At 56.4% G+C, this 16,525-nt stretch overlaps 1 protein-coding gene across 4 annotated transcripts in view; it reads right to left on the minus strand.

Annotated features, from left to right (window-relative positions):
• Positions 1-16,525, minus strand: part of ANKRD11 (ankyrin repeat domain containing 11) — a 187,363-nt gene continuing 170,838 nt past the window's right edge. For all 4 annotated transcript variants that reach the window (XM_014600269.3, XM_059713968.1, XM_019482794.2 and 1 more), the window contains 7 exons: positions 13,534-13,676; positions 12,889-13,036; positions 5,206-11,927; positions 3,572-3,670; positions 3,319-3,462; positions 2,227-2,319; positions 1-1,202 (listed from right to left, as the gene is read on the minus strand). In XM_014600269.3, the coding sequence (XP_014455755.1) occupies positions 1,017-1,202; positions 2,227-2,319; positions 3,319-3,462; positions 3,572-3,670; positions 5,206-11,927; positions 12,889-13,036; positions 13,534-13,676 (7,535 nt within the window). In that variant the 3' untranslated portion in view covers positions 1-1,016. The remainder of the gene's footprint in view (positions 1,203-2,226; positions 2,320-3,318; positions 3,463-3,571; positions 3,671-5,205; positions 11,928-12,888; positions 13,037-13,533; positions 13,677-16,525) is intronic.

Here is a 16,525-nt window from a genome sequence, read left to right on the forward strand (position 1 = left end):
TAATTTTAATTAATTTATTTATTTCTTTACACATAACTGAGAGTGATGTTACAGTACATAAGTTATTTACAACTGTGCAGTAATGTGTTGCAAAATAAATTATCTAGAAGGCAGCAAAAGTACATTGTTAATGTATATAAAAACTGTACAGCATTTATGGGATACAATTTATCTTTTTATATGAGTATTGGCTCTGTAGTGTTTTCAAGTTATGTTCTCAGAAAGAGAAACGAAATGCCCAAGATTAAAGGAAAAAAAATATATATAAACCACATGGATTTTACTCCATTAAAAACACAATCGGCAACGTCCGTGCTCGGCGGCGCCGCGGCCGCCCCAGACACTCACCACGCCTGTCCCGCGCTCCCACCGACGGCCTCCGCGCTGCTCCAGATGTGGTGGTGACCCCGGGGCATGTCCTGGGGCCGCGGCGGTTCCCACCTCCAGAGCCGCGTCTGCCCAAGCTGGATGCTCGCTTTGCTTTCGGTTTGCAGTTCCCAGCGCCGCCCGGATGGGAGGAGAAACCGGACCCCTGCTCCCTGCCGCGGCTTCTCGGCGGGGAGGCGCGCGGGCCGGCGGGGGATCCAGAGCGTGAAAGCGCCGCGCTCGGGCGTCCATGAACCACCCGGCCGCCGGCCCCGCTCAGCAGCTTCTGCCTCGCGCGCGGAGCGCCCTCGAACACGGCCTCCCCGCTGGCTCCGGCAGTCTCTCTCCCCGCGTCCATTCAGATGCCGGGCGGGCTGGCCACCCCCTGCGGCGGTGACCGGTTTGAAAGGAGAGGCGTCCCCCGCCCCGCCGCCGGGCGCCGCCGCGCTCCGGCCAGAAGCGAGGGAGACGTGGTGAAGAAAGTGCAATTGTAGTCGTATTGGTGTGTGTTCTGCCGGGAGATGCTTCCTCTTTCTCTGACCAGGGATTCATCAGCAAGTGGGAAGGATGAACGTGAGCTCCAGCGTCTGTCCTCGGAGGGCTCCTGTCCGTGCCGGTTTCCAGCGAGAGTGCCTCCCGGGTGGGTACCGTCATGCCGGCAAGAGCATAAAGTCGTCGTTCACGTCCACCATTGGCACATAGAACGAGGGCACCTCGTTCACGCACAGGGACTTGTGTCCCGCAGGGTCCAGCTCCTGCACCTTCAGCTGCCACTCCATCCTCTGCACCGCGTTCAGGGCGGCGGCTTCGTGTTGCTGCCGCATGAGCAGACACGTCTGCACCGGGAGACAAACCCAAGCAGAAATGGGGTGAGCGAGGAGGGGCAAGGAGGGCGAAGAGCTCTCGAGGCTGCTCTGTGGGTGCCCGGAGCAAGCGGGCAGAGCCTGCCACCGTACTGCTGGACAGACATGTCCTCGGACGGGGCTCGACAGGCTGGGTAAGGGCTAAGTCTGTCGAGCAGCATCCCAGGAAGGACCCCGGGGACGGCAGGTGGAGGCATACACTCTCGCTGCCTCCGTGGGCCCCGCTGGGGGTTGGGAGTCGGGGGTATGATGCTCTGCTCTGCCACAGCCCAGTGTGGCCATGGTGGAAAGGCACGGGGACAACATCCCTTGGAGCAGGGCTTTGCTCCACACGTGCTGCCCTGCAACGCCTGCCAGGAGCAGAGGCCGAGCCACGGCGGCTCGGCCCCTAAGGAAAAGGGTGCGTGCACGGGGGCAGATACCGGAGCAGCTGACGCACGGCAAGATCCCACCTGCAGTCAGATGTTCAGGCATCCATACCTGCTGCCTGTGCTCCCGCAGTGAGATGGGGTGCAGCGTGGCCCGGCCTCAGCGGAGAACGCCTGCAGGCGAAGGCTGGGAGGCTCGAGCTGCTGCACGGAGGGGTCCACCCAGTACAAGAGGCAGACGGGGGCTGCTGCCTTCCCCAGGCCTCGGGCCCAAACTCTGCTCTCAGCTGCAGCCTGGCTGCTCATGTTTGGGTGGGGGGTCCACTGATCTCCGTGACCTTGTGTGAGCTCTGCTGGCTTCACCTGCCTCTTCCTCCCTGACCCGTAGCCAAGGGCGAAACCCTGGACAGCTGCATGCAGCTGGCAGGCAGGCAGGCACTCCGCATGCCTCAAAGAGCTCCCCCAGGGCTGGCACAGCCATGCAGACAGCTTTTGGGGCTGGCCAAAGCAGCAGCCGCTCTCCCAAGGGGGACCCCGCAACCTGACACTGCCTGAAGAGTCGGCAGGGCCTGCCGCTGGCTTCTGGGCCTGGCACACGCCCCACGCAGGAGCTCCCAAACCCCCCTCACCTTCATCCGGTCATATTTGTCATCCACGTCCTGTAGCCAGGAAATGAACTGCCGGGCGTTGAAACGGTCCCTGACGGATTTGTTCTCATCTCCCTGCGCGGGGAACAGCACCAAGGGGAAACACCGGGTTAAACCCCTGCACAGGGCACAGCCAGCCCCTCTCCCCATCACGCCTGACCAGGCTGCCAAGGGGCTCCAGGTTGAGATGGAGCTGGGCCTTGCCAGGACTTCCCCCCGCCCAGAAGAGCAGAGGACAGGACTCGTGCCTTTTCCCCTTGCAAACAGCACACCTGCAGCTCAGAGCCCTTGAACTTCTGCCCGCATTCACGATGCCTTCACCGTGGAAGGCAGCCAGGGTGGTTCTGGCGGAGGGTGATTCAGATGCACGAATCAATAGGCTGGTTGCTAATAAATTGCACCGTGCTGTCTGCTGGCCAGGAGCTGCCTTCTGCAATGCAGCAAGATGCTTCCTACCGAGCCGGCAGCTCCGTGGCAGGGCTGCACTGCCACTCCCAACCCGCCACCAGCAGTGGGGCTGATGTGGCTGCTCTCTCCCATTGCACTGTACTAGCTGAGTCCACCTTCTCCCAGAGCCCGACGGCAATGCCGGCTGCTGAAGTCTGACTCATTTGCCACGCTACTGCTTCACCCACAGCCTTTCCAGCTCGTGGCTACGTGGGATCAAGAAGAGCCCGTGTCTGCAGGCGATGCAGGGGAGTTTGGCTGTTTCAGAGCTAAGGAAGTCATTTCACAGGCTCCTCTTCTCCGCGCAGCACGACTGGGGCCCCCAAAACCTCTCCAGCACGCGGCTGGCTCTGAACACGAGGAAGGAGTAGGGGTGCTGAGGCCTCCAGATACGTACGCGGGCAAACACGCCGGCCAGCTGAACTCGTGCCTCAGACTTTGGGTATGTCATCCAGGGCTAGCCCGTGCCGAGAGGTCTCGTGATACTGGCAGTCCGCATGGGTGAGGGGAGGGAGCCACGGGTCCCGTGGTAGGGAGGGCATTACAAACCCTGGCCTGTGCCCACACACCTCTCCGTACGGCCTGTCCTGCCCCAGCTCCCACCCCAAGCGCCCGGGAGCCGCTGACCTGATTTTCTAGAGGCATGTTGTAGACCTCCGAGTCGAGCAGCATGGTGCAGGCACTGAAGGGCACCGCCTGGTTGGCAATGGTCCTCGCTGCCCGACAGTGAACCCTTAGGATCTCCTGTTCGCACGACACAATCAGCTTCTCCTGCGGAGGAAGGGGACACGACCCGGTCAGCAAAGCAGTGCCCCCCACCCCGGCCTGTGGAGGGAAGGCAGTTCAGCAGCGCCTGGGCCCGCCGGACCCTCCCCCTTACCCTCTCTATGCTGTGCTGGAGTCGCAGCTTCCCCCTCACTGCTTCCTGCTGCTTGAAGAGCTCCTTCAGCGGCTCTGCCAGCGACGGTGGCGGGGCGATCTGCAGACACACAGGGGCACACGTCACACCTGCTGTGCTCTGGGGACCGGGAGGGAGCTCTCCTCCCGCTGCTCAGATCTGTCCTCCCCAGCATGACCGGGCTCTCGAGGGCTGCCACGCGGGTGCCCGGGGCTGGAACAGCTATCTGATCCGAGCCCGGTGTTGCGCTGCCGAAGCGTTGGGATGCCAGAGAGCTGGGAGGGGTGGAGGTCGCGGCCACCCAGCACGTAGCCACGTGGGGGGCGTGTGACCGGGGGGAGCCGCAACCACCTTCCCAAAGACCATATGCCAGCAACAGGCTGTCTGGGCGTGAAACCGGGGTAGCATCTCCCGGGGCTGTAACCCACCCACCCATCCCTTCAGGGGCCACGAGGCCACGCTGTAAAGCGCTTCAACATCTTCAGAAGAGCGGGTAGAGGATGGGCAAAACATTCCTTCCACGAACCTGCCGCATGCTCCTGTTCACACAACGGGCATGGACGACCCTGCACGGATGACCCTGAACTCGGGCAAGGACCAACAGGCGCATGCTATCACGCTCGTGATTTCTGAGAGCAACCACAGCGAGGTCCCGAGCACGCCAGGAGGTGCAGGGGGCTGCTGGCACGCAGCGCCCTTCTCCGTGCAACTGGCAGCCTGCTAAGTCACCCGGTCCTACGGGCAGCGTTTGCACCTGAGGAGCTGCAAGAGGACCACCTGCAGACCCGGGCTGGGCCGGCGTGACAGGGAGGGAAAACCGGGCTCTGCGTCAGATCTACTGGCAGCATCAACAGGGGTCCTGACGCCGCATTTCAGCGTCACTGTCACTTGAGGCAACAGCGGAGAAACAGCCAGGGCAAGGGCAGGTGTGGGGGGTTGCACTGGTGCAGTCGCACCCCCCACCTTAAATCCAGCTCCACCTAACCTATAAAACCAACTCACCAACAAACCAACTGCCTGGCAGCTGCAGCCACACTTCTGCCCAGGCAGCAGTGCCAGTGTCAGCTGAACTCATGGCTCATTATAAAGGAATCAGAACTCGTGGTAGAGGTGATATCTTTTATTAGACCACCTGGATTCCTGCAACAAAATTTCTTGATTTGCAAGAATTATTTTTGCAAAACTCCAGTTGGGCTAATAAAAGGTATCAGCTCCACCACGAGTTCTGATTCCTTTTGCCTCTAGACCAATGCGGCTACAACCTGGATACCTGCCTCATTATAATCTACTTGATCCCTTCTGAACCCTTCACTCCGCAGGTGTTAACAACCCTCTCTCCTCTTTAATGGTCCTGATGTGCCACCAATCAAGCTAGCTTTCTTCTGCAATTCGGCTGTCTGTTAGCTGTTCTGCAGACCAACGCCAGCTCATTCCTATCATTTTATTTATTTTTGCTTCGATCTTAACCTGAATAATACAGCCCTAGGGCCCCAGCATGCTAGTTAAGCTTCTAGTTTCTTTTTGCCTGGAGAAAAATGTGTGTTGTGTTATATGGGACGATGCGTGCACCCCGCTTTTTGAAATGCAAGATCCACCCATGAGCGAGGGCAACTCACCACGGGAATGTGGAGCTTGCTGAGAGGTTTGCCGTCCAGGAGGTAGGAGCCGGTGTAGGTGACGTACTCAGCGTAACACTGCGGGGCCTGGGGCGTGATGTAGCAGAGGATTTTCCGCTTCTCCTCGATCTTCTTCCGGATCTGAAGATACTCGAAGTAGGGGTTTGACCGGTCGCTGTGGTAGGGCTCGATGTCATCCAGCTTGATGGCGTCGACGATGGCGGCCAGCGTCTGCTGGATCACCTCCCGCGTCTGCTGGGTGGACGTGTTGATCTGTTGCTGCAGCTGCTGGTTGGAGCGCTGGAACCGGCGCTTGCGCGGGTGCTGGGCCTGAGCGTCCTCCTCCTCCACGATGCGCCCCTTGGCCCGCGTGGCTGGCGCCGAGGCGGGGGCGAACTCTTTCTCCGACGCCGCGGCGTTCTGCTTATTCTGATTGGCCAGCATCTGCGCCCGGTTCCTGGTGATTCGCTGGGGGATCTCTTCGATTTTGGGGGGCTTCGGGGCTTCCGCGACGGGTTTCTGCACGGGTTCGACGGGTTCTGGCTGGGGGGCGTCTGCTGGGGTGGAAGAGGCTTGGGCGGCGCTCCGCACCGCGGCGCTGTCCTGAGCGGCTCCGCTGTCGGCGGCGGGCACCGGGACCGAGCTGCTTTGGGAGCCAGCTTCCGCCGCACAGTTCGAGGAGGGCAGCTCCTCGCGACTCGCGTCCGCCTCTTTGTTTTCTAGCTGGGCCGGCTCCGCCGAGGCCGCTTGCTGGAAACTCGGGGCCTCCGATTCTTCCAGCCTCTTCTCCTCGGGGACGCTCGACGCCTCCATCGCGGCTTCCGGGGCTGCGACTTCAGGTTTTTGCTCTTCCAGCTGCGGCTCTGGTTCCACCGCCGACAAATTAGTCGTCTGCTTCAGGGGCAGCTCCTCCTGCTCGCCGGGAGCCGCTCCCAGGTTGACGACCCCAGAAGTGATGGTTTCTGGAGCGGCGGTGGCGCTCTCCTCCACCGGCTCCGCATCAGCCATTTCGGGCTCTGGAACCTCTTTGGCCTGAAGCGGCAGCTCCGGCAGGGTAAAGGGACCGAGGTCCAAATCATCTTCCGAATTGGTGAACGGATCAGGCCACGTCACCGGCTCCTCTGTGCTCGTGGGGGCCACGGGATTGCTCTCCAAGTAACTGTTCTCCAGGATGCCGACGGCCTCCGCCTGCGTTTCCACGGGCAAGCACAGACGCTCCGCAGGCATCTCCGGGGTCTCTTCTGGAGGAGGCTTGCAGGTACTGAAGAACGTGTCTAATCGCGTCGGGGACATGTAGGGCGCTGCTTCTTCTGCCGCTGCCATTTCTCCGGGAACGGCTTCTTCGGCGTCTTCCTTTACCTCTTCGAGCCCTGGTTCAGATACCGACAGCGGGTACGAGATGGGAGACACCGGGTACGGGGACTCTGCAGCGATAAAGGGCACCGGCGCAGAGTGAATCGGCTCCAGCGCGCAGAACGGCTTGGGAGACTCGGGGAACCTCTGGGGAGACTTCAGCAGCAGCTCTGATCCCACCGACCAGCTGACGGGGTGGTCGGGAGGGTTGCCCATCAAGGTGGGAGGAATGGGGGGCTCGGGGTTCCTGGCAGGAGGAGGGTTGTCCCAGTCCAGATTGTTCTGCTCCGAAATACCCAAACTGAAGTGGTTCTCCTCGATGGGAGGCAAAAAGGTAGACTCGGGGGGCATGATGGAAGCAGTGGCCTGCTGCTCTTCGGTGGTACCCAAAGGCATGCCCAGGTCAGGAGGAAGGGCACTTTCCACAGAGGGTGCCAGCAACTCATCTCTGTGAGACGGGGAGGATTTGGCTTGCAAACCAGAAAAGACGCTTTCGGGGGACTGGCTGACATGGCTCACCGCTCCTGGCGCACAATGCAAAGCCTCTACTTTTGGGGACGGGACCCCGTAGTCAGGGGAGTAATACCCCGGGGACAAACACTGGAACTTTTCTGCCGAAATAGAAGGAAGAGGGACCTTCTCGTCCATCAGGTGCTGCACCGGGGAGTTGTAATTTGACGTTGCCGGGACACTCTGCTGCCTGAAAAACTTGTCTCCGACGCTGAACTCTTCCTCGGGGGCTCTTCTGATGTCGACGGAGATGGAGCGGTAAAGGTTGGTGGAGGGCACGGTCCTGGTTGGAGTCTGGCTTGGATTCTCAGGGAGTCCGCTCGAAGCGTTCGCGTACCGGTCGAAGAAGGAGGGAGAGCACGCGTTCATGGACATGGTGGAGATGGGCATCGGGTGCTGGGGGTCGGCACAATCGAACATCAGGTCCGTGTAATCCTCGTTGCTGCAGGAGGGAGTTCTTGGCGTCTGCATCACTTCTTCGTAGCTCGGGCAGGAGACCACGGAGGCAGGCGTGGGCACGCCGGTCGGCCGGTTCTGATCGGGCCGGGGGGACGCGGGTAAGATCTCCTTCAGCTGAGGGCCAGCGATCCAGTCTTTGGAGTCTGTCCCCACAGCTGGCTGCGCCTTGTTGTCTGGGGACAAGATGGGAGCCAGCGGGCCCAACTCCTTGAGCTTTTTGTCCTTCAGCTGAGTATCGAGCACGAGGGGTTTCTTGGCGGTCAAATCCAGGCTCTTCTTCCGCATGTCTTCAGAGGTTTTGATCTTGTCTTTTAGCTTGGGGTCTCCGGATCTGTGCCTCATCTTCTCCATCTGCTTCATTCTCTCTTTGTGCCTTTTGTGGCGTTCCTCGATCTCCAGGTCCTTCTGACTCAGCATCCTCTCGAAGCTCGTCATCATCAGGTCCCCGTCCACCAGAAGCTTCTCCCTCGGCCTGTTGTCTTTCTTGACTCCGTCTTTGGACACGGTGATTTTGTCATTGCCGTTACTCATCTTCAGAGACTCCGCTTTGTCCTTCTCTTGGCTTTCCTTGAGCTTCTCCTTCAGTTTGGTTTCGCTGAATTTCAGGGTCTCCTCCTTCGACTTCTCTTTGAAAGTGGCCACTTGGGGGCTGTCCTTGTCTTTCGCGGCCGACTTCGGGTCCTCTTTGTGGTGCTTGAAGAACCCGTCCGCGTGCTTGTCTCTGTGCTTTTCCTTTTCTTCCTTCCACTTCTCCTTGTGTTTTTCCCTCTTCTTCTTCTCTTTGGCTGAGCTGACAGCGCTCGAACCGTAAGTCTTTTCCTTCTCCGACTTCTTGGACAGCTCTCTCTCGGCATCGTTCTTATCCTTCTTTTCAGGAAATAAGTAGTCCATGCTTTTGTCCGGTTCTTCGTCGGCCTCTGCTTTCATATTGTAGGAAATGCCGAAAGCTTCCCCATCCACCGAGAAGTCTTTTTCATACTGAGCCGAATCTTTCCTGCCCCCGGTGTCTTTAAACTCATCCGCTTTTTCTTTTTTCTCTGTTTTTTCCTTCTTTCCTTTCTCCTTCTCGTGACTCTTCTTGGACGAAGACGAGGAGTGCCTGTGCCTCTCCTTCTCCTTGAGTTTGTCTTGCAAGCAGGGTAAAGGAAGGGAATCCTTAAACTTTTCCTCGGAAGCGTCCGTCAGGGAAAGATTGGACGACTCAAAGAGGTTGGTGAGGCTTGGGTCTTGCCCTTTATCTGTGAAGCTATCTGAAGAAATTTCACTTATTTTATCGTTGGAGTCATCCCGATACTCGTTGAGCGCCTCCTGCTCCAGTTTCTCCAGCAGGCTCTTCTCCGGCTCGCCCCCCTTTGAAGACTTCCTCTCTTTGGAGTGCTCTTTGTCCACCTTGTCCTTGTGCTTGTTCTTCACCTTGTCCTCGCTGGCATGCTTCTTCTCCGCCTTTTCCGGGATCTTCTGCTTGTTTTTCTTTTCCTGGGTGGAGTCTACCGAGGTCCTGTCTTTCCTGTCCTTATACTTCTCCCCGGCATCTTTATCCTTCTTGTCTTTGTGTTTTTCAAAGGAGCTCTTCTCTTTTTTGTCCTTCCCGCCTTCCGCTGACCCTTTGTCCTTCTTCTTTTCTTTCGAGTCTTTGTCTTTCTGTTTCTCGCCCAAATGCTGCCTATCGGAGGAGTACTTGCGGTGCCTGTCGGCGAGATAAAGCTCCTTTTCGGCAGCCGCGCCATCATCTTTCTCTTGCAAGCCGTCCATCCGGTGCAGTTCGCTCCCAACGGGCTCCCCGATTTTGAAGGCGCTCAAGCTGTAATCATCCTTCTCGTCTTCGCTTTCATCCGTGAAGATATCGGCGATGCTGTACCAGCTCTTTTCTTTGCCTTTTTTCTCATCTTTTTTCTCAGGGAAGTCCTCTCTTTCTGCGGAGAAGTTTTTCTCTTTCTTGTCTTTCATCTGGTCGAAGGAAGTCTTCCTCTCTTTGTCTTTGTTATGCAGATCCTTGTATTTCTCCTTGGTGTCTTTCTTCTCTTTAAAGCTCTTATCCAGCTCTTTGTCTTTCTGGCTCTTCTCCGCAACCGCTTTTTCGTTCTTCTCTTTGTCGCCGTCTTTGGATTTCTCTTTGTATTTTTCGGGCTTCAGTTTCTCCTTCTTGTCTTTGTCGGGAGCATCTTTCTTCTCCTTTTCCTTCCCCGGATGATGCCTTTCCCAGCTCTCGGCATTTTTCCCACTGAATTCAGGGTCAGATTTGTCTTTGAAGAATGTGTCACAACCATAGTCTTTAAACTCATCTCGATAGGGCTCCTCTTGCTTAACTTTCACCTCCTTTCGATCTTTCGCGCTGTCGGAAGAATCCTTCCTCTCTTTGCCGGCATCGCCTGCATCCTTCTCCTTCCTCTCTTTCATGCTTTCGGCAGAATCCTTCCTTTTCTTGTCCTTCTCCAGCAGGTAGCCGGGAGTCACTTTATGCTTTTCAGTTTGGTCCTTTTTCTTCTCAGAATTTTTTTCCACATATTCTCGCTCTTTCTTTTTCAGGAAAGCGTCTTTCTCACTGCGCTTTTCGTTGTAGTCTTTCTTTTCTTTCGTTTTGTTCTCCTTTTTCTTGTCTTTGCTTTCCTCCTTGGCCGTTTCCAAGATTATTTTGGCCACGGTGTCGTTCTTCATCTCCCTGAATTCGGTTACTAGAGAGTCCCAGCTATCCTCCCCTTTGAAATCAAAGGAGGAATCAGACGACAAGTCGGAAAACCATCTCTCTTGCTGATCATCAGAAAGGCTGAACTTTGTGTCCTCGCTTTCTGGAAACTGGGCTTTGTTATTGAACTCGTCAAATCCCGGCTCCTCTCTGTAAACTTTCTCTTTTTTACATTTCTCTTTCTCCTCTTTGAAAGTTTTTTCTTTCTCCAGCTTCGCAATTTTCTCCTCTTTGAGATCGTTTTTCTTTTCCGATTTTGACTGTTTGTCCTTTGACTTCTTCTTTCTCTCCTCCTTGTGTATTCGAGGCTTCTCCTCTTTGGGAGATTTCTCCTTTATAGGTTTCTCTTTTTCCGATTTACTTGACTTCTCCTCTCTGAAAGATTTACCGAGGTCTTTGCTCCCCTCTTTGACTTTTTTGAATGATTTCTCTTCTTTGGAGGCTTTTCCAGACTCATCTTTAAACAACCACTCCTTCTCCTCCGATTTCCCCTTGGGGAGCTTCTCATCCTTCTTGAAGTGTTCCCTCTCATGCTTTAACACTTTTAATTTATTTTCCACTGTGTTTTCAGTCTCTACAAGCAACCCCTTGTCGGGCTTTTGCTTCGAGTCCTCATATTCGAAAGAAAAAGGTTTGATGATTTTAATGTCCTGGTTGAGCTGACATTGCCCCTTCTCTTTGTTTTTGTGTTTATGCTTCGTTTTATGCTTTTTAACGACCTTCCCCTCCTTGTCCAGCTTTGGGATGGCTCCGTCCACGCTGGGGTGGAATGAATTCTTCTTCTCCGAGACCGCGTTGTGGGGGTTATTTTTCTTTTTGTGGTCCTGTTTCTTTCTCACGGGCTTTAACGACTCTAAGCTGGAGTCCTCGGACGTGTAGTCCGACTCGCTTGTCAGTCTCGTCCTTGTGGAGTCCGACAAGGAAGAGACATCTGACCAAGCCGGAGAAGAGATGGTTTTCCAATTGTCCGTCCTCCAGTGCTTGGAGTGCTCTGTCAGGTTAGGGTTATGTTTCTGTGAAGCTAAACTCCCGTGCGAGGAGGTGGAAGAGGCAGAGAGAGAGTTGAACAAGGAGGATTCCTTTAGCACTAGCCTAGAGTCCTTTACACAGCTAGAGCTTTGCACAGAGTCTCTGTCATCCTCCTCGCTCTCCACGTTCTCGCTCTCCGATTCAGAGGAGCAGAACTTGTCATTTTTTTTGCCGAACCGAACCTCTTTGCTCTTTGTCTCCTTCTTCCGCTTCTTCTTCACCTTGCTCTTCTCTTTCTGCTGCTTGGCGTTGGGCGGCTCCCGAATCTTGCTGCTGGGCAGTATCGTGTGCGTCGAGAGCCGCAGCTTCTCTCCAGACCCCACGGCCACACTGGTGTCTTCTTCGTCCGACGTGTCCGAGAGGATGCGGTGGGCGGCTTTCTTTGGTGTGATCGTGTTATTTTTTGTATAGGTTTTTACCTCCATTTTGGGAATGGAAATAAAACTGTTGGTTTTAGTCTCTTTCCTGTAATCCTTTTTCAGCAAATGCTTGTCATCCACAGGCGGGACTCGGTCCTGCTCATCATCCTCGTCAAACTCGTACTCGTCCTTGACCGGCGTGATGGTTTTGGGGGGCTCTTGGCTCTTGGTCTTGTGCTTCAAGCCTTTTTCGAATTCGGAGTCTGTGTTATTGCCGTCTACAGAGCTGGATGGTGCGAAGGAAGGGGCGTCCTCCTCCTCGGAGCTCTCTGCGGGGACAAGAGCACATGGCATGAGGCCCAGCAGGAAGCACCGCTAAGTCAGCATTGTCCAGAAAGCTTCTCTGAACCCCCAGCCCTGCTCACCCCATGCACCAAGTAGCTGTCTCTACTAAGCCTGTGGCTGGATGACCAGGAGGAAGCTCAAAGTCTCCTTGGAGAGGAACACCGAGCCACTTCAAGGCCATGCAGACGTCCCTGACAACGGCACTCTGGAAGTGGGGTGTTGTAGCATCAGCGTATGAGCGGGCTGCAGGCCAGGATAGATATTCAGCAAGGACTGAGTCCAGCCCCTGGCTTTCTGAGGGGATGGGTTTCACTGAATGCACACCACCATTTCTATACTTGCTCCCAAGGGCAAGTTGAAGTGCTGGATGCATTCGTTTAAGCCTCTGATGATGTAGGAGCCAGCTATCTGAGGGGCAGCTGCTCAGCCTGCAATACCTTTTTCACGTGCCCGCAGCCTGGGAACACAAGGTAAGAGAGAGCAAGGTAAGAGGCAGCCCATCAACCGCTCCACAGTTTCTTCCCTCAAGTGCATGCTCTTACCCCGCAATAAATGGAAACGAAGCCACAGCAGCTGCCCCTTCAGTGAGACGGGTAAGCAACTGGGTGCACGCCCCTGGAGTAGAAGCATGTGCATGGGCGGTGACTGTGGATTAGTGTCCAGGTCACGGATGCAGCAGCATCTACTTGTGACTGCAGCTAGGTTTGGTGGATGTATGGGACTCTTTCCCTGCAGGTTCTCGGGGCTGAAATTTCCAAGTGAGCAACAGCTTTCCCTTGAGAGAAGGGTGGGTTTTTCCAGCACGCGAGCAGCCAGGCTCTGGACTGTGGCAGCTGCACACCAACCTCAGCCACGCTGTAACTTCCACGTGCTTTTAGCATTTCTCTATCAGCACATGGCTGCAGGTGGGGACCTCAATGCCCGTGCGTGACGGTGGGGCCTCACCTGTGGAGCTCTCTTCGCTGGAGGCGTAGGTGGTCTTTCCCAGCAGCAGATTCACCATGGAGGGGGAGTTGGCGACTTTTAGAGGCGTCTCTCCTTTGCGGTTGCTCTGATGAGGGTTCCCCCCATAATGCAACAACAATTTCACCACCTGAAGGTGAGAGAGAGAGAGAGAAAGAGACCGTCAGTGCCTCAGGGTATCGGGAAGATGTTTCCACTCCGGTCACGTTTGTGCACCATTCAGACAGACGAGAAGGAAGAAGATCAGCTTGTGGCCTGCTCTGTCCCTAAGGGATATGAGCACAGGGTCTGATCAGGAGGGAGATAGAAACTGGCAGCACTGATTTCCTGGGCTGGGGAAGAAGGCACAAACCTAGGGCTCTCCCGACGGCCAGCTTCCTCCCCCAAGCGGGAAGAAAGGCAAGCCTTACCGGAGACCTCTGACATGAAGGGGAACACAAAGCCAAACGTTTCACAGCACAGGGGCAGGAGAAGATTCTGCCTTGCAAAGATGCAACGTGGCTGTCGGGAACTCTCGACGGGAGAGAATCGGCCGTGCTGTACTAGAACGGGTCGATGTGAGAAGCCCAAACTCGCCCCCCGTCGTGAATCACTAAACCCAGGCTGCGAGATCCAGCCAGAACCCACCTTGAAGTGCCCGTTATTAGCCGCGTCGTGCAGCGGCGTGTCGTCATCCAACCCCTTGGTGTTGACTTCGGCGCCGGCAGCAAGCAACTGCTTTGCAACGTCGTAGTAACCCCGGTTACATGCCTCGTGCAATGCCGTCCAGCCTGCAAGGCACACAAACACCCGTGACGCGGGCAACCCCTTTTGCTGAAGGGAAGGAAGGCAGCGGCACAAGGTAACCTGCCTACCAAGGGGCCGCCGCCTGCTTTGCAACAGCTTGCCTCCGGCTACGGGCACAGAGCTCTTCTGGTCAGCTGGCAGACGACGCAGAAGGGGCGCATTGCCCAGACACCAGCCACTTTGCCTTGGAAATTCATTGTGCTTGGGACTAACTTCCATTCCAGGCTACAGCCAATTGTCCACTGGAGCTTGCACAGCTCAGTGAACTCCAATGAAGTGAAAGGGCTGCTGACCTGACCCCCTCCTAGTGCTCTGGTCTCGGTAGGTCAAATTGCTTCTAACTCTTTGCTAAGAAGGATTTTAACTCAGCTCAGCCTGGGGTTTTGAATTCATCCCTACATCCAGTGTACTCCCCCCCTCCCCCAAATTCAGGGCACAGGGGTGTGAATGCAGCATTTCCAGAGCAAGCGGTCACGGCATTGCAAGCAGGACCGTGAGCTCTGGCTGGAAAGGAGCGCGGGGAGGGGACGAACCCGGCAGAAACAGCAGCTCTAAGCGAGGAGGGAAAGAACTGCTGAAGCCTTCCTCGCCGAGAGGGGCAAGCTGATTGCTAAGCAGATCCTGCTTTGAAGTTTCCCAGCAGCTGTGCGCTGCTCCGGAGGTGTTCTGCTGACACACGGCCTTTCAGAAACCTCCATTTGGGCTATTAAGAAGAGGCATCTGTGACCGAAACGACTGGCGATGGCGACAGGCTTCAATCGAGCGCTGATGGTAATCACACCGTGCTCCAAAATCGACTCATCACAGCCAACGCCCGCGCGCCAAACGTTAACGGGGGAAGCTGAGCACGCAAAAGTTGGGAAGCGCCAGGAGGAAGCTGCGTGCCAGCCTCGGCTCGGCGCTCGGCGCCTGGGCGGGAGGATACGGGCCTCGTGATGCAGATGCGCTTTGCCCACGGGTCCCCTGCCCCCTTTGGCGCCGGAGACGGCAGCACACAATTAACCGGCAGCTGCTGGGTGCTTTGTTCCCCCTCGTTGTTCAGTGCGCGGCCCCAGACTGTTTACTGCGCCGTATTCAAGCCCTGCTCTGATGACAAAATTATTAGTTCTCTCATGTGCTTCCTCTGCAGTGCTCGTCTCTCCAGCGTCTGCCTGGCACCGCCGAGCGCATTTCCATAACCGCCGGGAAAGAGGGGGCGGTTTCATCCCAATCGTACAGGCAGGAGACTGGGGCAGGCAGAGATTCAAGGTCAAACGTGCCCTCTCACTGCGGGGGCCGCCTGGCCCGAGATACCCAGGCCCTAAGTTTTGGGGTTCTCAGCCACCTCTCTATATATATGTTTGCTGTCACCGCGAGGGCTCAGAGCTACGGGGAAGCCAGAAACCGAGGCGAACACCACAGGCACCTCTGAAGTCTGGCTGAAGCGGCTGCCCCCTGTTACGGAGGAGATCTGGGACAAAATCCCCTCGCCCAGGGAAGCCTTTGCGAGGAGACCGCCCCTCCTTTTCTTGCAGTCCCCTGCCTCATTCACCCCAGACCCTCCGCGTCCCCGAGGGGAAGCACGGTCCAGCAGACAAGAGCCCCCGGATCACTCAGCCCTGACCGATTCCCACGGGCCGGCCCGTCCGTCAGGCAGGGTGAGGCAGTGAAGAAAGAAAGCCCGTGATGGCCGAGCGGTCTCAGGGCCTCTGCCCAAGGGGCCCCTTTAAAAGGGCTTTGTCCAGGCACTTCCGACCTCTTGCACACAAGGTCTCTGCCGTCCACACCCCCCTCCCCGAATTCCTTCACGTGGCCTCCTCGTGACACCCATGTGTTTCGTGAGCGGGGGGAGCTCTTGGATCTGCAGCCTGACCCTCTCCCGCTTGATTTAGCAGAGAACTGGATAGCAGTAGTAGGCTGTCATCCTCTGGGTGGACCAGTCCCCGGGGGACGAGACCCATGGCTTCCCACGTGCCTGCTGACAGCGGAGGAGGGGGCTCTAGTGACCGCAGCCCTTCTGCACCGTATCCTTGTCCCTCCAGCCTGATGCCAGCCCCATTCCCATCCCAGTCTCTCCTGTCCTGCTGCACCTTCCCCTACTCTTCCTCCGGGCCTGTCTCCTGGCCTGGCCACCCCCAGCTTCCACCCTCTTCACTTCCCATCCCAGCCCCAGGGATCCCTGACCCGGGCTCCTGCACTTGCTGCCCTTCCTCGATTCGCCTGCTCCCCACTCCACTGGCTCCCTGGCCTCTTGCCCAAACAGTCCTGGGCTCCTTTTCAGCTCCTGTCCTTTCTACATTTGGATCACACAGCTGCTTGGATGCTTGCAGACGGGAAAGGGCTCCCTATTCACAGCCCCAGGGCCTGGCCCTCCAGCAGCCCCCAGCAAAGCCAGAAGAGGAGTTACAAGGAACGTGTTTGTCAGCCCCTGCGTGGCCAGGACAGATGAAATCGCGGCAGCATCTTGCTCGTCAGTCTACTCAGGCTTTGTGCAGGACCTAAGGACTTTTTATTTTTTCACAGTAATATGTGGCAAGGTTCTGGCAGCTTTTCGCGGGGATAGCAAGTTTTTTTTCTCCCCCAATTTGGGCAAAATAACGAATTTTCCCTTCATTTCCATTTTGGAAACAGCCAAACTCTTTTAGCTGAAAAGTATCAGGCTGAGGCAAATGCCTAACATGGAAAAATTTCAGCCCAAACGTTAAGTTGTGGCAAACGGAAAAAGCGGCTGTAACGTGGGTTTATCCAGGGATTGGCTACAGGCGCCTGTCAGCTCTGCCAGAAACACGCAGGCGGCAAAATGCCACAGAGCTGAGGGCAGCACCGGTCCATACGGTGCGACTGTTAAGATGAA

Source organism: Alligator mississippiensis, chromosome 10, assembly GCF_030867095.1.
Source record: "Alligator mississippiensis isolate rAllMis1 chromosome 10, rAllMis1, whole genome shotgun sequence".
Taxonomy (NCBI): Eukaryota; Metazoa; Chordata; order Crocodylia; family Alligatoridae; genus Alligator; species Alligator mississippiensis.